We start from the raw sequence: 24,171 nt of genomic DNA on the forward strand, positions 1-24,171 counted from the left end.
GTTAGGTCTTGTTTATCTGTCAAGTCCTTGTTTATCTGTCCAGTCTTATGTTCAAGAGAGCGTTCCATATACTAGGTTTGGTGCTGCCTGTTTTAGGTCTAGTAGATGGCGGCAAAAATGTCAATTAATACATGGTCTTACATCTTGTGTTCCTATAGTTCTTCTTGAATGCTTCGAGCTCTTCTGAGTACATACATACAGCTCAAAGTTCTTCCTGGTAAAACCAAATTCCATGTACACATAAAAAGTCCATACAATCAAATTTAAATGCAATTTAATGTCGTAAATCTAGTGTTCTTTTCTCAGATCTTAAATGCAGTGTTCTTTGCCTAAGATCTTGCGCTCTCTCTTGAAGGTTTAGTGGAGGGGTGCTCAGAGTTGAAGGACCACATGGACAAAGGTGAAGAGAATAAGATAGTGGACAGGCTTCTTGTGCAGGACCTGGACAACTCACTGTAAGTTCCAGAGACAAGCACATGTATTTATAGTATTGGGCCCAATCGGAAAAGCAAAGAAATATTTAGTTTTCTCTGAAACCCCAAGGCCAAGTGGTTTCGTATTTGGCATGTATCATTCTATGGCAGTCCTCTGCAAAGTTTATTCAAATAATCCGTGTTGGGTTAAAATTTGCCCCGCCATGGGGGTTACTTGTATTCCAAAAATGTATACAGTAAGATCCTAAAAAATCCTAAAAAATCTACCATAAACCGCAAGGCAGAGCGGTTTGCATGTATCATTATATGGTATTCCTTTAGTTTGTTTGTTCAAGTCGGGCCTCTTGGTTCAAAGCTGGCCTTTCCTAAGGGTCATATAATTTGTATAGACTTATATAGATAATAACTTTTGTAAATCTTCTCTGAAAGTGCTAGGTTTAGGGTTATGATAATGTTTGTTTAATATTGTATGGCGGTTTTCTACAAGGTTTGTTCAAATCATGCCTTTGTTGTCATAATTGGCCCTTCATATTATAGTGAAAACTGTGGGGCCCAGTGGTTTGTAAATTATCCCTTGCCAAAGACATTTTCTGTCCATCAGTCTGTATTTTCCTCCGTATGTCACAAACTTTTCAGGGCTATATCTCAGAAACTTAATACGATATCAAGATAATCAACATCAAACTTCATGGGTGTACAGATATCAATGAGGACACAAGTGTCATGCACAAAAATCATAAACCTTCACTTTCTTAAATGGAGTTATGTTGATTTTTTCAGGGCTACATCTCAGATAACATAAATGATTTGAACATGAAACTTAATTGGTGTATTGAAATCAATAAGGAGAAATGCAACTGAGGGGAATTGCCTTGCACAATAACAAAAACATTACACATTCCTAAATAAGAGTTATTTCCCTTTGTTGTTCTTTTATGATATATTTTTCAGGGCTATATATCAGATATGATACAAGATTTCATCATGAAACTCCACTGGTGTATAAACGATGAGAATTGAAATGCATAAAACAATAACCTTACACTTAATTATATATTTTTTGAGGATTATACTGTATATCAAGGGATTTGCACCCATCCATAAAAAATATTTGGTGGGGGATATCAATTTAATGAATTTGCTTGTTTTCATGGAACTTCTTATTGTGGTCTCTGCTCTATTGGTTCAAATCATACCCCTGTTTCAGGCAACTGCTCTATTGGTTCAAATCATGCCCCTGTTTCAGGCAACTGCTCTATTGGTTCAAATCATTCCCCTGTTTCATGCAACTGCTGTATTGGTTCAAATCATGCCCGTTTCAGGCAACTGCTAAATTGGTTCAAATCATGCCCCTGTTTCAGGCAATTGCTCTATTAGTTCAAATCATGACCCTGTTTCAGGCAACTGCTCTATTGGTTCAAATCATGTCCCTGTTTCATGCAAATGCTCTATTGGTTCAAATCATGCCCCTGTTTCAGGCAACTGCTCTATTGGTTCAAATCATGCCTCGGTTTGAGGAAACTGCTCTATTGGTACAAATCATGCCCCTGTTTCAAGCAACTGCTCTATTGGTTCAAATCATGTCCCTGTTTCAGGTAACTGCTCTATTGGTTTAAATCATTCCCCTGTTCAGGCAACTGCTCTATTGGTTTAAATCATGTCCCTGTTTCAGGTAACTGCTCTATTGGTTCAAATCATGTCCCTGTTTCAAGCAACTGCTCTATTGGTGCAAATCATGCCCCTGTTTCAGGCAACACGAGGAAGATGAGAAGCACGTTGCTCAGAGCTGGGCCCTGGCCACGTTCCTGCGCCACACGGGGCACAGTAAGCACGGCAACACGCTCGAGAAAACACCAAGCTTCGTCTCAAAGGACCGCACAAGGGGGCCCGTGATCACCATCCGTGGGAAGAGCAAAAAGGTTTGGGAGTCAAAACTGCCTTGTGGCTAATTTAAATGGGTTTTAAGCCTTGTTTCTGATTTAAATGGGTTAACCCTTCTCCACTCACATACGCTCTTTGGTGAAACCCCCCTCCCCAAAATTTTTTTTTTTAAATACTTTTTATTTGATTCAAGTTTTTAAGGCTTCATTTCCATTCCTAAGGGGCTGATGGTATCAAACAGCATAAACATACAATGATTGCGAGACTTGTAGGCTGTTCTGGTTTAATGAGGTTTCATATTGCCATTTTAATGTCATAAATACTGACCTGCTATCTCTAGCTTTCTCCTTTCCAAAGGGAATTAACTCATTCGGAATTTTAACTGGAAATCTGCCACCTGAATACCGTAAAACAGGCCAGGTTAAACATAGTGCAATGCAACCTAGGCAAAAATTGGTAACCAACCTTTAATATTCTTTCCAGATCTACCAGGTGTAACGTGACTTTAACGGCTCTGAATTGGAAATTGTTTTTCGATTTATTTCACTTGGATGATTGGGGGTTTGAATAGATAATTTGTGTTATTTATCTTTTTATTTCTCATTCGGATTAATTTATGTGGATTTAATGTTTTTTTGTTATGCCCCCGGTAGGAGGGCATATAGTGATCGGACTGTCTGTCCGTCTGTCTGTCCGTCTGTCTTTCCGTCACACTTTTTGTTTAGGTTTCTAAAAATGCTCATAACTTCTATGTCCTTTCAGATGTACAGTACAGCTCTTAGAAATTATTCATTTTCCGCGGTGTCATCGCGAACGCGTTTTTGGTAGGAATCGCCGCGGACGTCGGAGGTTCACCGGTCCGCGATGATCGTCGTATCAATCCACGGCGGACGTAATTTACTTCGGCAAAAAACACAGCAGGCGTTCGTCCACCGTGGTCCGCGGTGACGATCCGCGGCGTTACACCGTGACCGTAACTATTTAATCTCAAAGTAGATTTTAACTATACAAACATGTATTTATCTTTTGAATATATACATGTAGATACATGAATCATAGCGCATGTTATTAATGATGATAATAAAATACTATATTATTATTATTATTATTATATGCATGTAACATACATCCAATAGAGCCGGGATCAAATTTAGAAATGACAGCGTCGCTTCATTCTGATTCCCGCTATATTGGCTTATATTAAAAGGATTAAATGATTATCAGTGTTCAGGCTTGTAAAATGTAAACTGTGTTAAAAAATAAAATGTGTTGGTTTGGGTAGATTACCGATTTTCTTTTAAGAGTGATCACAGAAAAAATTGTTCACTCGTGTCTTTGCAACTCGTAAAAATACTAATTTTTTATCACCCGTGAAATAAAATCGAAACAAGCAAATAACCTGTATATCCCTTTAAATCGAGTATATACGATCTTGGCAAATATGTATTAATTAATATAAAATGTGTAAAAGATTTATTAAACATATATTTTTTATAAATTAAAATAAAAGTTAAGAAGAACATGTGTCGAAAAATGCTAAATAAACCAGATATTTAATTCTGATATCGAAAAAGGCTGTATAGTAGAATTGGCCAGCATGTAAATCATGCAAGTATGATGTGAATCTAAATTTAGTTAAATGGTTCTTTTTAAATTCCTGCATCGATATCATCTATTCATACGACACACGAACACTAACTAAAAAGACGAATGCTTCGGTTATTGTAGGAAAATATGTACGAAATATATTCGTCGCAATCGGCTCGGGGCACAAATTTGTCTTTGCTGAATGTTATGAAATTCGTCTTGCCTATTTTGTGTTATTGTTCACATTTTATCAATATATTACACTTTAACACATATACAAATTCGTATTATCTCGCTTTAAATGTGTTTTTTCATCGTAATACTTTTTTATAATGAAAAACAGTGCTAGTTTTCTATAACATTATGATTGCAAAATTTACATTTTCTGTTGTCGTGAAATATTTCTATATTGACCTCTTTCTATTTTAAATTTTTGAAATGATGCTCAAAATTTTGTGAGAGGTACGTGTATTCTATGTTTTGGAATTTTAATATTTTCGAGATATGTATGATTGCGTAACATGGAAACACCGAATTACACTTATCACAAATTTAAAACCGAATTCCACATTAAAATGATCGTAGGTTACGTATTGATTAGATACGGTCTCTTCACATGACGCCGGGCTATTACCGATTACCGCCTTCACTTATCACTAATCTCTTTCAATTGTTTGCGATTTTTACAGTTTGCACAATTTTCCACCATCTTCATTAATTTCACGCGTCATTAATCCGCTGTTCAGAAATTGTTGACACTAGGTCTGATTGGATAAAATAGATAATTGGCTATAAAAGATTACCCGATTTGTTTCATGATTGTCCTTTTGATTCAATGAAAGACGGATGTTTTAAAATTGTTTTTACTCATATGCTGATACTCATTACTTAGAATAAATTGTACTTGTGAGTGTTATTACAATAAAATATCTAATTGTCTATTAAAGAGTTTAGATTTGTTTGATGATTATCCTTCGGATTTCATGAAAGTCGGATTTTTTAATCGCCTTTACCCGTGTGTTGCTTTTTGATTTATCTTGGTGAATGATTTATTTCGCTGTACCCGTGTTGTTTACAATTTGCAACAGAAGAGGGCAATTTATTCTCGCATAGCATTTCGCATGATGTATACAAACACAATATAATTTTTCACCTGAATTGTTTATTAATTCACAATGCTATTGAGGCTTTATATGTAATGCTACTGAGAAAGAAGATGCAAAATAATAGTAAGTTTTCCTTTATTGTAACCAAATTGAAATTTTAACTATTTTGTTATCGTTGCACCATTTAATGAGTCTTTAATAAAACTTTACATCTATTGTTTAGGGTTAATTTAATTAATTAATGTATAATTTTCTTATGTCATGTTGTTCAGCCTACATATGGGCATTTATTTTATGCTAATCAGGTGTTATATTAGCCCGTGGCAATGTGTGTCGCTAAGATAAGATATTGTCCAGATGGTAACTAACATGATAGTCGTTACAACAGAGACCATACACCACAGGCGGTAAACGATATCAGGATCAATAATATACTGTTTTACCCAGTACATAACTAGTTGACGTGTCCTTTCGCATTTATAGACTTCATAATAGCTGACACGCGAAAGCCAGCTCGATGAAGATTAAAAATCTGCAATTTTGTCGTGTGTGTTACTTTCCCCATCGTAATACTGTATTCGAATAGTGAATCTTAAAGAAAATCTTAATCTTTTCACGTTTTGATAAATTGACAAAATTGAAAAAAACTTGTTTCAGATTCGCAAATTTTTTATTTAGTTGAGATATTTTTTAGGAAACGGTAATACTGAACATTTACCATGGTTTAATATAGCCAGTATATGCATCTTTTGACGATTTTAAAAACTGAAAATTATAAAGCGTTGCAACGCGAAACGATTGAATAATTTGTATAGTTCTTTTATTGTCGTTTAATTTTGTGAAACTACGGAGATTGCGTATATAAAGTATAAAATACATTATACATACTTGGCAGGATGGCCGAGCGGTCCTATTCGTTTTAACTCCATGACTCCGGGGGTCACTGCTACGAGCCCTGCAGAAAGCTACTTTTAGCCCTTTTTCAATTTTATTCCAGATTTTTTACAGTGTTTACATTTATCAATATAAAGCAATTAATGACAAACTTTAAAACATACAACATCTGTGAAAAGGCCCCTTTAACGCGAGTGATATATATATATTATCTTATATATGTTCGAGGGCGAAGATAGCTGTCTTATAGTCATCTACAGTTTACTAATCCAAGCTAAAATAAGTCGTAGTTTTCTGATCCAAGACGAGGTAGTTCACAGTTTGCAACTTCGATGATACGCGTGTCACAGTAAATGTAATTACAATTAACACAATTGCGGAGAGTACAAACCGATGAAATAGGCGTGAATAATGCTAGTTTTGTACTGGTCATTTATGTGTTTTAAATTGATTGATTGGTGAAAGTGATATTATGGGCATCCAACAGTTTATAGATGTCTAGCGCAACTGTTGTTTTTATTTGGTGTTTTCACTTCATATAGACTTATATTTGTTAATAAAGCATCAACATACTAAAACAATATCCAGGAAAGAGAACAATAATGCATTTGAATATCAACCTTACTTTCGTTTCGACAACTGACGAAATAAATGATTCGATTTACGATGTGAATATAAATTAAGTTTTAATGCAGATTCTTTCATACGACACAAAGACACTTTTTTGTTTAACGGATAATTCCGGCTTAGGGGACTGGATGAGTCATGTAAAATATTGAATATATATATATATATATATATATATATATATATATATATATATATATATATATATATATATATATATATATATATATATATATATATATATATATATATATATATATATATATATATATATATATTTATAAACAACTGGTAGCAAGATGATTTGCAGATAATTGGCCAGTAACCACATTTTAACTAAGTCTTTTGACCTGTAAATTCTTTTCAGCTCAATTCAACAGTGAAAAATGCCCATAATACCCCTCAAAAAGATTACGAGCTAATGTTAGGGACACGAGATGGCGTAAAACGTTACGCACACGAAGTAAATTATACACGAGTTATCTTTTTTATTTGCGGGTATTTAATTGTGTATTCAATTATTTTTCCTTTTATTTATTATTTTTCACAGATATAGGAACATTTAATTAAGATTATCTTCGGGAATCTACGTAACCATGCTATAAATACTTTAAGTTTTACTTCATCATTATTGGGAAACAGAAGTAAACAATTTTATATCATAGAGAGAATTATATATTTAATGGAATTTCATTTACTCACCACAAACAAAACAAAGGTACAATGTTAACATGTATGTTATTTTCTTTTTATAATGAACCTTTTCTCAAATGAAATTTTCTTATAACAAACCTTCACCGTTATCCGCCGTGCGCCCACCGCGGTCCGCGAAAAGTCCACGACGATCCGCGGTGACTTCTAACTGTGATAGTGTCCGCGGCGTTTTGTTAGGACCGCCGAAAAAACACCGCGAACAAGAAACAATATCGCCGTGATTTTCCGCCCTAGAGCGCGTTTGTCCGCGGTGGCAGCGCGGATTTTGACAAATCCGCGCGAGCTGTACTGTAACCTTCACATTTGGTCTGCATGTGTATAATGACAAGGCCTTTCCATGCGCACACAAATTTTGACCCCTGTGACCTTGACGTTGAACTTAGGGTCCAAGTTTAGGTTTCGAAATCTGCGTTTAGGTTTCAAAAAATGCTCATTACTTCTATGTCCCTTGAGATATAACCTTCATATTTGGTATGCATGTGTATATGGACAAGGCCTTTCCGTATGCACAAAAAAAATTACCCTGTGACCTTGACCTTGAAATAAGGGTCCGTGTTTAGGTTTCGAAAAAAGCTCATAACGTCTATCAAGTGTATATAGGGGGCATAAGTCATCCTATGGTGACAGCTCTTGTTTCATTTGTAAACTTAAGTCACGCTTGCTTTTATTGAACAATGGTTTATTTCTACCATGCTGGGTGTTAGCGTGAACGAGCTCGTGCAAAACATGTTCTTCTAATACATTGTGAGAACGTGCAAAGCATGTTCTTCTAATGTCTTACGAGATCGTGCAAAGCATGTTCTTCAATTGACAGATTGTTTATCATTTGCCATTGTGTGCAATAATGATTTTAATGTTATGATGACAATCTAATCGATCGTCATTTTATTTTTCATCCGTTTTGAATTAAACTTTTGTTTAATGTATGATCTACGGCAGTATTAATATAATTTTCATTATGAGCAAATAATGATTTATGTGCCGTATGATAATCTGGTCTGTGAACAGTTTATGGTTGATTTTCCTGACCAGCTATCCATTCCGGTGCTGGTTATGAACTACTAATACTACAAGATTATGAAATAACCTATATCTGTTATTTCTACTTCTATCTCAACCGGCTACATGCAGTCTACTGGTCTTGCAGATAGATCGGCAGAAGCGGGCTCGGAGTCTAGCATTGAGGACGAACATTACTATTTGACCTCTATTAATTTATGTTCGAGACCCAAAGGATTAATTGTTTTAACCGCCTTTACCTGCCGGCTACAGACTTTGCAGTTAGTATTACGGAACAGTTGGGACATACGTGACTTTAGCAGGATTAACAAGACTTTCGTGTCTACTTCTGCTTTTCTATTGCTCATACGACAGTGCATATTTTCTAACTGGAATCAACAAGAGTTCTGATACATAGGATTGCCTATCAGATTGACCACATGGCGGCTACAGTCTTGTAGATGGCTTGGGAGCTATTCAACTAAGATCTTAGATGCTAAGGATCTGGAGGGACCTCATCTTCTCTTTTCATCTTCAAGATTCCCTGGTTGGAAACAATTTTATTAGAAGAACAATTTTTTCTCTTAAAGTTCTTCTTCTATTACACTTCTGGCCATAACAGGCCGTCTTCCTATAACTGATTGTATTCCTTTCGGAATTCGCCCCGGTTAGGAGTCTTAGAGTAAATGGATTAATCAAGTCAGATTTGAAGACTTACAAGCATTCTATCGGCAATGGTGGACCCCATTAAGGTTACTCCTAGGGTTTTCACCTTTTTCTGCCACCACACCTCGGATTATTGAGGTACCACTTTCAATCATATTTCGATACTTTGCAAATCGATGACTGCACGACCTTGATTCTCCAGCTTTTTTAAGGCGCCTTTTTTTGGTTTAAGAAAGAGGCTATATACTGTAGATAGGTCATAAACTTATAAGTGTTAAACACTTTCCTATTCTACCAATTTTTAAGTGTGTAGGGAGTAAGAAAGTTCGGCTTGCTGTGATTTCTTTCCCCATCCATCCTTGACTAATGGTTCCAGCCACCGGTCACCGGTCTTTCTGCTGTGACATCTTTTCTTACGTCCATTTCAGCTTTATTTTCAAGTTAATTGTATTAATCTCGGGATTATGCAATGACACAGAATTCCATCTTTTTGTCATTATTTCCCACTATTCAGTGGTGTCTAGACTAGAAGATTATCTTGGCAAGAATATAGTTTATTCTATCACAACCTTCCTTACATCTTATACAGATGTGAGCAGGGAAGGTTAGGGACAATCACATATAACAACTTATTTTGATTTTCTCAATTATGTGGTATCCTAATGAATATCACCTGCACATCTATATCTTGAAAAGCGAGCATATTTTTAGCTGTTTTTCATTTACATCACATTTTCACAACTTCTTTGTGATGGTTTCAACTAACACACTTCGGACGTGGTTTACTTCCAGACACAGAGGTGATCACATTATCACTCCTTGTATCTGGAAACCAGGAACTTATTCGTTCTTTGCAAGAACAATAATTTTTCTCTATCATCTTAAACATACAAGCTCGTCTCAACGCCATGTTGAACGTTTTGTCTTGCAGTTCTTTCTGTTGAATTATTTTTCCGTTGGATTCAAATGAAATGTGATTGCCCATGCGCGGCATTTTTTTGCATTGGCGTTTACGTAGATGCAAATTAAATCGAGTAACGTTGTTTCTCATCTAATGCTAATAATGAGCGTTATGCGATTGTAGATCGCAGTGTAAATATTGAACAACGCTAATAATGCAGTTTACAGAAATCAATCCAGCAGGGTGTGCGATTGTTATACATTCGTCCACTTGACATAAACTGGAAATATCTTGGTGAGTTTTTGCCATAATTTCATGGAATCTACTTAATAAACCATGAGATTATGGTTCTACGACCTTTTTAAGTCTCCTGTACAATTATTTCAGGAAACTTCTTCAGAGGTCAAATATCATATCTCAGAGAGACATAGCCACTACATGTCTGGCCATTATTTAGTTATCTCTACAGAAGAACGTTTTTTTCTGTTAGATCTTCACTCCTTGCTACATTTGCAAGGATAATTCCATCAGAACTGTATAAAGGTTCTATGGAAATTCTTTTTATGGCCCCCACTATAGTAGTGGGGGACATATTGTTTTTGCCCTGTCTGTTGGTCTGTCTGTTGGTCTGTCTGTCTGTTGGTCTGTTTGCGCCAACTTTAACATTTTGCAATAACTTTTGCTATATTGAAGATAGCAACTTCATATTTGGCATGCATGTGTATCTCATGAAGCTGCACATTTTGAGTGGTGAAAGGTCAAGGTCATACTTCAAGGTCAGAGGTCAAATATATGTGGCCAAAATCGCTCATTTTATGAATACTTTTGCAATATTGAAGATAGCAACTTCATATTTGGCATGCATGTGTATCTCATGGAGCTGCACATTTTGAGTGGTGAAAAGTCAAGGTCAAGGTCATCCTTCAAGGTCAGAGGTCAAATATATGTGGCCAAAATCGCTAATTTTATGAATACTTTTGCAATATTGAAGATAGCAACTTGATATTTGGCATGCATGTGTATCTCATGGAGCTGCACATTTTGAGTGGTGAAAGGTCAATGTCATCCTTCAAGGTCAGAGGTCAAATATATGTGGCCCAAATCGCTTATTTTATGAATACTTTTGCAATATTGAATATAGCAACTTGATATTTGGCATGCATGTGTATCTCATGGAGCTGCACATTTTGAGTGGTGAAAGGTCAAGGTCAAGGTCATCCTTCACAAGGTCAAGGTCATCCTTCAAAGTCAAACGTCATATAGGGGGACATTGTGTTTCACAAACGCATCTTGTTTGACTGGGTATTCAAGAGCATAGTTATAACCTTAATCACTCTGCTAGATGCATAGAGGTTGTTCTCATCTTTTTCTTTGATGATAAGAAATTTGTTCTTATCTCCATCAAAGGATACAGATTGTGTTTTGTTTGTAAACCTTAGTTTGTGTAAGTCATCACAACTCTGTGCTGTCTTACCTATTTAGGAACTGATCCAAGCTATGGAATGTCAACACTTTGGTTTTCGTTCCTTTACCTTCTTAAGCGGTTTTGGCTTGTGGCATTGGGTTGCTTAAGGAGCTTCCTAAGCCCTCCTATAAACCTTTTTCATCAGGCTTATTAACAGTTCCAATATAATTTTAAGAAGGTTTTCCTTCTTTTTATGGCTTTTACCATAAGGAAAAGTGAAATTCATGCTTTTTCTGTTGAATACCACCAATTCCAGTTGGATCTAATGTCGTCTTCGCTTTGTTGTGCCAGCCAGGATTCCTTGCTTAATATCAAGTCCTCTACATGGCTTCTAAAAATCTTCATGATTCCAAGTTTTTCTTAAACTGGTAGACATGAAGATGCGGATAAACTTCTATGGCCTATCAGGGCTTTGAAGTTCTATTTCAACAGTGTTAGTCTATTCGAGGTTCTCAAAAGACACTCTTCATTTCCCTAATAAGGGGGGAGGAGATGTGTCTGCGTCTTCTATTTCTCGGGGTTAGACCGCAACTAAGGAAGGTTACTCTTATCACTATCTAAGGATTCATTCCTTTTTAGGATCTGACAGCATAAATTAAGAGCTCTGTCTGTTTTGTGGGCATATCTATGTATCACACCCCACTTTTTGACGTGCTCTAAGCTGTTTTCTGGAGGAATCTGACCACCTTTTTCATCTTTTTATCTTTGTTTTCTGAAGTGCCAACAATACAACATGTATATGTTTGGTCTTGTGGTGGTTTCACTAACAGTAGTGTCTTCTTTACGACATAGACATATTTACTTTGTCCGAGAAGTCATAATTAATACCGTTTTAACTAAGATTACCTGATAACCCTTGTTTTGGGTTTTGCTATCATTAGCTGATAACCCAGTTTATGGGTGTTACTGTGATGGGAAAATATATACGAACCTTCCCACCACAGCTGCAAAATCAGCTGAAGATAGCAGATCAGTATTTATGTCATTAAAACAATTTTTTGAAGTAAAATTCATTTTAATTATTAATACTTACCTGCTATTGGTAAGTCCCACCTCCCACCCCACTATTCGATTATTTTATTTTTTTATATATTGAAAGAATATTGAGGGTTGGTTACTAATTTTTGCCTAGGTTGCATTGCACTATGTTTAACCTGGCCTGTATTACGGTATTGAGGTGGCAGATTCCCAGTTAAAATTCCGGATGAGTTAATTCCCCTTCGAAAGGCGAAAGCTAGAGATAGCAGGTAAATATTTATGCCCCCCTTCGAAGAAGAGGGGGTATATTGCTTTGCTCATGTCGGTATGTCGGTCTGTCGGTCGGTCCGTCCACCAGGTGGTTGTCAGACGATAACTCAAGAACGCTTGGGGCTAGGATCATGAAACTTCATAGGTACACTAATCATGACTCGCAGATGACCCCTATTGATTTTGAGGTCACTAGGTCAAAGGTCAAGGTCACGTTGACCCGAAATAGTAAAATGGTTTTTGAATGATAACTCAAGAACGCATACGCCTAGGATCATGAAACTTCATGGGTAGATTGATCATGACTCGCAGATGACCCCTATTGATTTTGAGGTCACTAGGTCAAAGGTCAAGGTCACGGTGACCCGAAATAGTAAAATGGTTTCCAGATGATAACTCAAGAATGCATATGCCTAGGATCATGAAACTTCATGGGTAGATTGATCATGACTCGCAGATGACCCCTATCGATTTTGTGGTCACTAGGTCAAAGGTCAAGGTCACGGTGACCCGAAATAGTAAAATGGTTTTCAGATGATAACTCAAGAACGCATATGCTTAGGATCATGAAACTTCACAGGTAGATTGATTATGACTCGCAGAAGACCCCTATTGATTTTGAGGTCACAAGGTCAAAGGTCAAGGTCACAGTGACCCAAAATAGTAAAATGATTTTCGGATGATAACTCAAGAACACTTTTGCCTAGGATCATGACACTTGATAGGTACATTGATCGTGACTCACAGATGACCCCTATTGATTTTCAGGTCACTAGGTCAAAGGTCAAGGTCACAGTGACAAAAAACGTATCACACAATGGCTGCCACTACAACGGACAGCCCATATGGGGGGCATGCATGTTTTACAAACAGCCCTTGTTAATAATTAAAATGAATTTTACTTAAAAAAATGTGTTTTAACTTTGCTTCTGAGAGGGAAAAGGTTAAAGCATTCATACATTTTAGTGCAACAAGGGTCCATCTTCTTCTTCAAGGCTTGATAGATAGGCCCTGATTACACAAATTGGATGTGCGTTTATCTCATTATTTGAGATCATTTTATTTTGTGTTCTAAGACTGTATTTTCAGTTGACAAAGTGAGAAAAAGCATTATTTTAACTGCAGTTAAGTTAAGAAACAAAATAAAGTTCACACTTTTGTCATGTTAATGTTCACTGTTGTTTACTTTCAGAGTGTGAAAGGCCATAATTTCAGCCCAGTGCATTTGAACAAACAGGAACTCTGTCTCCATTGTAACAAAGTGCTCTGGGGTGTTGGCCCACAGGGATTTCAGTGTACAGGTAAGTTCAGTGTTCTGAGTGCTACTGTGTGGGCTCTCTGTCTCCATTGTAACAAAGTGCTCTGGGGTGTAGGCCCACAGGGATTTCAGTGTTCATGTAAGACAGTGTTGTTAGTGAGTGCTTCTGTGTATATATACTCTGTCTCCATTGTAACAAAGTGCTTTGAGGTGTTGGTACAGTGTTGTAACTGAGTGCGTCTGTGTGGGCTCGCTGTCTCCTTTGCAACACAGTTCTCTGGGGTGTAGGCCAACAGAGATTTCAGTGTGCATGTAAGTACAGAGTTGTAACTGAGTGCCTCTGTGTCGGCTTTTTGTCTCTATTGTAACAAAGTTCTCTAGGGTGTTGGCTCACATGGATTTCAGTGTTCATGTAGGTATAGTGTTGTAACTGAGTGATTTTGTGTGGATACTCTGTTTCCATTGTAACAAAGTTCTCTAGGATGTCAGGCCACAAGGATTTCAGTGTGCATGTAAGTACAGAGTTGTAGCCAAGTGCCTCTGTGTGGGCACTCTGTCTCCATTGTAACAAAGTTCTCTGTGGCGTTGGCTCACAGGGATTTCAGTGTACATGTAATTACAGAGTTGTAACTGAGTGCCTCTGTGTCCGCACTCTGTCTCCATTGTAACAAAGTTCTCTGAGGTGTAGGCCCACCGGGATTTCAGTGTACATGTAAGTACAAAGTTGTAACCGAGTGCCTCTGTGTGGGCACGCTGTTTCCATTGTAACAAAGTTCTCTGAGGTGTAGGCCCATTTTTGTATTATTCCAAACATCTTTGTGTTACAGCATGCGACCAGTGCGTTCACAAAAACTGCATCGACGATTTAGCCGAGTTGTGTATGAAGAAGAAGAACAGAACGTCTGTCATCAGCAAATCATCATCAAAGATCCCTCCAGGTTAATTAAATCTTTCAGTGCTGGAACCGAATTTTGAAGGCCTTTGCAAACAGTTTGGATCCAGATGAGACGCCACAAAACGTGGCGTCTCATCAGGATCCAAACTGTTTGCTATTCTGATAGTATTCTTTGAAAAAATTCGAAGAAAATGCTAATTTAAAAAATTCAGCAGACATCATTTTAGCAGACAACAAATTTTCCAGCATGCAAAGGGTTAAGAAATATAAAATTAATTGATCTGTTTTATTTTCGCAAAATATATTTTCCCCACTCTACCTCATGTCCCTGCAGTTATAAAATTAGTGATTTCCATTTACCTTAAATCACAAATGTTACATGTTCACCTTGTAAAATAACAAACAATTTACTGTAGAGTAATATATTTGTTGGCATGAAATTTTGCAGTTTTACAAAATATGACTTTTTTCTGGACAAGAAAATTCTTACGATTTCTGATTTTGAAAAAAAGGAAGGGAACTTTGAGCACGGAATTTTACAATGTTTTCATGTTTAATTTGTGAATCGTTCAATCATCAAATATTGATGTCCCACCAATAGAAATCATTTTACACTACATACATATATTGGCAGGTTAACATTAAGTGTCCAGGTGTGATGATAAGATAAGATTGCAGACTCATTTTAATATGATTAGCATTTAATAGCTGAATAGTCTGAGCCAGAAATATTAAATTATCTGAAAATTAAACTGCAAAGACGCAACTAAACCCTGTCTTTGGAGAGAATTATAATGTGGATGAGTTATAGAAAGTACCTTGAATTATTTTTCAAGTAAGGAAAATTCTGTATCTTTTTCTATACTTTAAAATCATGTCGGCTAATTTCCCCATCTTTTATTACTATTCCACCAGTATTTATTTAGTGTACACCACTGTATGTGTATGTCATATTATTTTACGTGGCATATTGGCAGAAATCATTTCAACAATATTCATATATATATCTCCTAATAATAACAATTGTTATTTACAAATTCAGAGCTAGCATTTGAATGTATTGGTCATATGGGGAGATACAAATGGGCTTAAAGTATGTAAATAAAGAATTGTTCCAAATCAGCCTGCAGACTGACTGTGTTGGATTCATGGATAAAAACAGTGGGACTTTTTAAGAACAGAATCACACAGGCTTATCTAGGAACAATCCTGAGCACATGCTTTAAGACAACTTTTCTGAAGAAATTCATCATCTAAATACATGGAATTATTTGGCATAAGACAATAATTATATACACATGATTTGTGAGTCTGTTTGGATACACTAATTATATTTCCACAGGCTTTAAACTGAAATTATTTGTATGCCCCCGGTAGGTTGGTATTTAGCAGTTAAACTGTCTGTCTGTCTGTCTGTCCGTCCAAAAACTTTAACATTGGCCATAACTTTTGCAATATTGAAGATAGCAATTTGATATTTGGCAATCATGTGTATCTCATGGAGCTGCACATTTTGAGTGGTGAAAGGTTAAGGTCACCCTTCAAGGTCAAAGGTCAAAAAAAATTCAAGGGAAGTAGCAAGCTTTAAAGGGAGATAATTTCTAATTATCATTTGGCAGGTACAGACCATTTTTACAAGGGAAGTAATATTTTTTAGGGATATAATACAAAACAAAAAAAATTAAAGCGGCGCAGTAGGGGGCATTTTGTTTCTGACAAGCACATCTCTTTGTAAATATACATTTAACACTATATTATTTCCCACCATGCACAGGAGGTTCCATTAAGTCAGCTCTATGTGATTTAATGAACTCAGGTATACACAGGCTTTAACCCATTTATGCCTAGTTGACTCTCCCATCCTTTGAAATTGGATGAATTTATTTCCAAAGTTAGGGATGTCTAGTATACTTATTTCTATATTTAGAATATTTCTTACAGAATTTCCTTTAAGCAAACAGTGCAGACCCTGATGATACGCCGCATCATGCGGCGTCCCATCAGGGTCTACGCTGTTTGCCAAGGCCTTTTTTCTAGACACTAGGCATAAATGGGTTAACTACAGCTTTTTTATTCCTAATAATTAATTAGAAGCGCACAATATTAGTAGATCTGCCATTTATTTAAAATGAGAAACTAGTGTAAATTGTACAATACAAAGTAAGTTTTTTTTAAACAACCATTAATTGTTTCATAAATAATGAGGGTGAGTCCATGCCCCATGGGCATATTCCTAGTTAAAATAGAAATTCAGGTCTTACTGGCAAGAACTGATTAAGAACATTTGATTGGACTGTTTTCAAATAATTGGAAATAGCAAATCACAGACATTTAATTAAAGTACTTAAATCAAAATGAAGCTAGCATGCCGCAAGCTGAATATTAAATGATTTTGATGTAAAAAAAGGCATGAATTATGATCCTCCGATGTTGTGCTTTTAACGTAATTCCGAACATGGAACTGTTGCCTATTTTTAGCACATTTGTATCCCTTGACAGTTTTTGGTCCTATACAATTGTGGAATGAAATGGTCTTGGAATTGCTAGCCTATTCTGTTTTAACCATGTTAAAGCAAGCCTGTTTTGATCACATGAAATAGAGGATATTTGTTCATAATAACAAAAAAAATAAAGTGGCTGTGCCACTAGTGAAAATATTTTTTCTATGATCACTCTGGAAATAACAAACGATCTTCCACTGACATGAATAAATTTTCTGTCTCTTTTATGACCCTTTTCAAGAAAATAATTATAAGCTGTTTCCCTTTTGCGTAAAAGTTACCCTTTCTCCCATGGCATGCCTAAATACATTTCAAAACACAAAATGACGTCATAAGTGTGACGAAATGACGCATTTATATGTCAGTGAAATTCTCCAGTTAAACTCTTATGATGTAAATAAATGGTGAAAAAGCATAAAATAAAAATAAAATTTGTTGAATTCGGTGGAATGTCGATTTTGATTTAATCATGATCATAGAAAATATATATATAATTATTTAATAGAAAAAATAGTTCCGAAAATTTGTTATTTTCACTGGTGAAAATAAAAATTTGTTTATTTTCACTGCTGTTATTTCACTGCAGAAATGTCATATTTTATCATTAGGTATAAAAGAAAGAAGTATTCTCTGCCCTGTAGTATCAAATATTGTGAGCTAATAAGCTGTGGATGGACACCTTTCCGTGGATTGTCCAATGCTATTAATGACATTAATTGCATTATTACTCCTTATTATTATTATTTTAAATTATCAGTGTGATCTCGTGTACCAGATCAGATAGAAAACCATGATTGGTCAAAACAATCCTTGACTGACCTGTTTCGATTAGAAAATTACCAGTTGCCAAATAATTGATCTCTTACCTATTAATCATACCCCCACAAACGAAGTTTAGGGGGGTATATAGGAGTAAGCTTGTCTGTCAGTCGGTCTGTCTGTCGGTCCGTATTAAGTGTCCGTTCTGTAATTCAAGTTGTTTTCATCCAATCTTCACCAAACTTGGTCAGATGTTGTATCTTTATGATGTCTAGGTCAAGTTCGAATATGGGTCATGCCGGGTTAAAAACAAGGTCAGGGGGTCACTAAGTGCGTTTTAAACATTCAGCATGGTGTCCGCTCTCTAATTCAAGTAGTTTTCATCCAAGCTTCACCACACTTGGTCAGAAGTTGTATCTAGATCATGTGTAGGTAAAGTTCGAACATGGGCCATTCCGGGTCAATAATTAGGTCATGGGGTCACTTAGTGAGTTTTAAACATTGAGCATGGTGTCCGCTGTTTTATGTGAAGACAACATGCAAAATATTCTGTGTAAATGCGGCAAGTGGGGGTATTAGTCACATCTGTGAAAAAGCTCAAGTTATCACTATATTGTTGTGCATTAGATGCTCATTCCCTCGGACACAATTGCAGCAATATCGTGACTGCAATTATCTGTTAGTTTGATTGACAGCTGGCTTGTGGCATAATTATGAAATTATGAAAGGCAACAGTTGAATGTGTAAAATGCTTGTAACAATGCTTCATTAACATTTTTTAAACTAGATGGTTTGTGTTATATTATGACAATATTTTGTACAAAATAATCATTAAGATTAATTGACATGTCCGCTTTTCATTTTCTGTAAACTTCATAGATTACATTTATAAATTTATTGCTTAACTTCTAACTTATGTGCTTTTAACATGCACATTGATAACATCATTATAATGACTAAACCCATTTTACTTGTTTTCATGCTGCTGAAATTATACCCATATATATAGTGACAGTATTCGTTTCTGAAATTAAAGACATTTCCCAGTCTTAATACTGAAGTTATTCATTGCCATATGTAAACCAGTCTAATTCCTTAAGTTATTCATAACTATATGTAAAGCAGTCTAATTCCTGAAGTTATTGATGTCTGTATTTAAACCAGTCCTATTCCTGAAGTTATTCATAACTGTATGTAAACCAGTCTAATTCCTGAAGTTATTAATATCTATATGTAAACCAGTCTTATTCCTGAAGTTCTCCACATTTATATGTAAACCAGTCTAATTCTTAATGTTATTCATTTCTTTATGTAAACGAGCCAATTTCCTGAAGTTATTCATATCTCTATGTACATAAATATTCTATTTGAGCATGACAACTCACTGGGGTTGGGAGTTATACAGTTTTATACATTTTCACAATTGCTAGGGTATGGTACTAGCAATTTGAGTATCATAAATAGTTTTTATCCGCTCCTAAAGATGAAGTCGTCCTAAATATATATATTGTTCTTGTAGTCGTACTTTTATATCCACATCAAAAATTCTCAGTTCATGTTTGATCTCTGGATTTGCCCCCTCTCTTATTACAATAGCATTGTTCTGTGCTAAAAATGTATTGTACATTTTGATATTGACTGCTTAGTTATACAGTTGAACATTAACATTTCAATCAACTTTAATTCATATCAACTCATAATTATCCTGTTATTATGTCATATCATTGCATACATAATACAACATAGAACATTGATATTTCCAACTTTCCTGTCACCAATTTTCATTGACGGTCCTGACATTTTTTTTAATAACAGGGCTCAACTGTGCCTGTACCATATGATTTTTATGACCTTTAACCTATAGCTTAATAACCCTTAGTGCTAATTGAGTCTTAAATTAAGCTGTGACAGCTTAATCATAGTTGTACCCTATCATGAATGTGACCTTGACCCTTCAGCTACCCAGGTGATACCTGACCCAGAACATGGCGCCCATCAGGGGAGTCCTGGGCCACACCCGTTGGTCGCCACATTGCCGGGACCCACGGACAGCGACCTGAGTAAGTGTAGTGTAGCCTCACTGGTTGTGTCATATACCATGCTGTTGACAAAGCAAAAGAAATTTAATACTTTTGAAATTAGAAAAATGATTTATTCCATGTGCAAGTTCAGAAGTAAAAATTTAGTTAAAGGAAAAATACCATTGAATTGGTGTCATCCCAGATTAGCATGTGTAGTATGCACAAACTAATCAGGGATGACACTGATCACTTGTTTGGCATTTTTCTTGAAGTCTCTTATTGGCGAAAATCTAGATTAGGTGGAAAGTGTTGTTCCTAATTAGCCTGTGCAGACTGCTTAGGCTAATCTGGGATGGCACTTTTCACACGTACATTTAGGCTAATCTGGGATGGCACTTTACACACGTACATTTAGGCTAATCTGGGATGGCACTTTACACACGTACATTTAGGCTAATCTGGGATGGCACTTTTCACACGTACATTTAGGCTAATCTGGGATGGCACTTTACACAAGTACATTTAGGCTAATCTGGGATGACACTTTACACACGTACATTTAGGCTAATCTGGGATGACACTTAACACACGTACATTTAGGCTAATCTGGGATGGCACTTTACACACGTACATTTAGGCTAATCTGGGATGGCACTTTACACACGTACATTTAGGCTAATCTGGGATGGCACTTTTCACACGTACATTTAGGCTAATCTGGGATGGCACTTTACACACGTACATTTAGGCTAATCTGGGATGACACTTTACACACGTACATTTAGGCTTATCTGGGATGACACTTTACACACGTACATTTAGGCTAATCTGGGATGGCACTTTTCACACGTACATTTAGGCTAATCTGGGATGGCACTTTACACACGTACATTTAGGCTAATCTGGGATGGCACTTTACACACGTACATTTAGGCTAATCTGGGATGGCACTTTACACACGTACATTTAGGCTAATCTGGGATGGCACTTTACACACGTACATTTAGGCTAATCTGGGATGGCACTTTACACACGTACATTTAGGCTAATCTGGGATGGCACTTTACACACGTACATTTAGGCTAATCTGGGATGGCACTTTACACACGTACATTTAGGCTAATCTGGGATGGCACTTTACACACGTACATTAAGCCCAGTTTTCTCAAAACGAGAGGTTCGTGTGTACCAAGCTATCCCAGAACAAGGGCAAGTTGGTAAGCTGGCTGCAGGTACATGGTTGAAATACTGTTGAAACTTGTTGAAATTACAGAAAAAATCGAAACAAAACAGACTAGCAAATAAAAGGAAGATGTTGAAACTAATCCACACAATTCCCTGCAGTACTGTAGAAGCATATTATTTCAGCAGTATTAAGTGATCATTTTGCTTTTTGTTTCAGTTGCCTTAAAAGAACAAGGTCACTCAGTCAACAAACTGGTGAAGAGATTTGATAAAGGGAGCCCCGACCAAGAGCCGCCCAAGTGAGTACTTCACAGGCCCCTTGACCACAAACTGTCTTTAACCCATTAATGCCTAGTGGACTCTCCCATCCTTCTAAATTGGATCAATTTATTTTCCAAAATTAGGGATGTCTAGTATATTTATTTTTATATTTAGAATATTTCTTACATAAATTCCTTTAAGCAAACAGCGCAGACCCTGATAAGACGCCACATCATGCGGCGTCTCATCTCGGTCTATGCTGTTTGCCAAGGCCTTTTTTCTAGACGCTAGGCATAAATGGGTTAAGTCAATCTTCATCTTACAACTGATACCCAAGAAATATTCAAATATACAAATAAACACTATTAACCAATCAAAATTTAAGGTCTGGTTAGGCAAGTGTTTCAATTGGTCATTGTAGGAAAATAAGATTTCAGAATGGTAGTATTCGGTGCTACAGCAATTTATGTGGTATTTTATAGTTCCCTAATAGTATTTTGAATTACTGATAGCAAAAAGATAATTCTGAAGATGTTAATATGGCTGTATTTTAAGCAATTTATAAAGAAACAATTTTGAATCATGCAGATATTAAAAATGTGATAAAACTTTAATTTTTCCTAGTAACTATAGTATATGAATATATAGTAAAAGATATCTGGACATTCAAAATATTTTTAATAGAATTAATTAACTTAAACCTATAACAACTGCCTTAAAAACAAAGAATTTTTCATTTATAATTGATAAATTAATTTAACTTTATGCAGCAGTAAAAGTTCAAAGACATCCCATTTACATTTTGAATCAAAATACACAATTTGGTTAATCAATTTACCCGCTGTAATAAAATCTCATGTATGACCTACTTTTCATGTGAAAACTGTAAGAAACAAATAAATTGCATGTTGCTTTCCCGGCATGCATAGCCTTAGAACACTTGGTTCAGTTTTGGGTTGGTTTCTTTCTATTTTCGTATTGTGTGTTGTAAAAGGTTCATCAAGCCTCACCCGCCTCCGAAACCAGACTTTATGCCCACGTAAGTTACCTGGTACTGACCAATAGCTTTCATTTCTAGCACAACACATCTTGTACAATAATCCAACTCACACAACCAAGGCGAGTGATTCTTTCTCAATCTTTAAGATGATTTTATCACATTAGAAAGTATTCACAAACTTCTTTCTTAATCTTGGAGATGATTTTATCACATTAGAAAGTTTTAACAAACTTCTTTCTCAATCTTGAAGATGATTTAATCATGTTAGAAAGTATTAACAAACTTTTAGATTAAGTTTTCTGGATTCTGTTATAGGACTTCTGTGAATACTTTTTGGGTGGGTGGGAGTATAGGATATTGAGTAATGTTTCTTTCCAGAAGTTTGTTGCAATCACAACCCTGTTGGTTACATACAACCAATACTTCTTCTACTACTTTGATGTGTAATGACTTATGATGTATGTGTCTCAGTGAACCTTTGTCAATCTTCACTGCATATGCAAATGGAATAGTAATGGCTTACCAATATTGGAAACTTGTTGAGTTAAAGGCACACCCTAATGTTTATAAGATACAATTTATAATTTATGAAATTGATGGGCCATTGGCTAAATAACATAAGATGACAGCATTGGAGGGGCATTGATTAAAATCTTTTGAGGTAGAAGCATTAAAGTTAAAAAAATTCAAGAGTTTATAACTCTGGAAGAACCTGCAGGCAATCTTTGATATTTGAACTGAAATTTATGCATCAGATTTTGCTTACTGTTTGTGGGCATTGGCTGTTCTGAATTGAACAATTGGCCGTTTTGGTGCCTTGATCATGACTCAATTAGTTTACACAAAACTATGCATTATCACTCATGTACCCGTTGAATTTATACTTGAAATTAAAAATCTCTGCTCCTTAGCTTGTTTGTTATCTCCCTTATTATATGCACATATTTGTGTCACAATATCTCCCATAGTGTATTCATATATTTATGTGTGGCTTAATTTCACAGCACTTAAAAATCTCTTTAATAGAGATGCCTCAAACCCCCACAGCCATTTGTCAATATTGTCTAAATACACCATTGTACAATACAAAACAACGTGATGTCATAGTATCTAAATATTCAGCACCGTATCCCATTCATTCAGTAATTCACTTTTTAATTCTTCTTGATATTTTCTTTCCAATGGGTTTCAAACTGTGTAATTTCTTGTCATATTAACTTACCAATGGTATTTACTTTATGTCAGTTGTTATCCCTTCTTTAAGTAATCATTCCATTTTCTGTTGTAACATGTGCCTGTTTTCTTACCTTCATGATAAATCTGACATATTTTCTGACTAATATATACGAATCACTCAAACTGTATATGAATATAATACAGTAACTGCTCTTGTAGACTGCAACAAAAAAATTGTTGTGTATTGCATTATTTTAAATATATACAATTGTATGATTGTAAAGCATTATTCACTGATTGTATGATTAGTTGGTTATTAAAACTGTATCACTAATTTAATTAAAACTGTAGCAGAGTTATATTGTCATTTTCATACATTATCAATGTATTACTATTACATGATGTATATGTTATATGTAAACACATTTTAATATTATAACAACAACAACACATAAAATTGTATATTTGTAGTTAATTAACAAAAAATTGATCATTCGTCTTGTGCACATAAATTAACATTATGTTTTTGAAGGTAAGAAATTAAAACACTTAATTCATAGGAAACAATATTTAATTATATACTGCATAATTTG

The 24,171-nt window shown here is 35.6% G+C and overlaps 1 protein-coding gene across 12 annotated transcripts in view; it reads left to right on the forward strand.

Moving 5' to 3' along the window:
- Positions 1-24,171, forward strand: part of LOC127859834 (rho guanine nucleotide exchange factor 12-like) — a 115,205-nt gene that overhangs the window by 34,450 nt on the left and 56,584 nt on the right. For 10 of the 12 annotated variants that reach the window (XM_052397350.1, XM_052397347.1, XM_052397349.1 and 7 more), the window contains 7 exons: positions 356-455; positions 2,185-2,353; positions 13,715-13,823; positions 14,608-14,718; positions 19,894-19,995; positions 21,359-21,440; positions 22,397-22,441. In XM_052397350.1, the coding sequence (XP_052253310.1) occupies positions 356-455; positions 2,185-2,353; positions 13,715-13,823; positions 14,608-14,718; positions 19,894-19,995; positions 21,359-21,440; positions 22,397-22,441 (718 nt within the window). The remainder of the gene's footprint in view (positions 1-355; positions 456-2,184; positions 2,354-13,714; positions 13,824-14,607; positions 14,719-19,893; positions 19,996-21,358; positions 21,441-22,396; positions 22,442-24,171) is intronic. The other 2 variants (XM_052397351.1, XM_052397355.1) reach the window with 1 other exon arrangement.

The sequence above is a fragment of the Dreissena polymorpha genome, chromosome 15, assembly GCF_020536995.1.
Source record: "Dreissena polymorpha isolate Duluth1 chromosome 15, UMN_Dpol_1.0, whole genome shotgun sequence".
Classification (NCBI taxonomy): Eukaryota; Metazoa; Mollusca; class Bivalvia; order Myida; family Dreissenidae; genus Dreissena; species Dreissena polymorpha.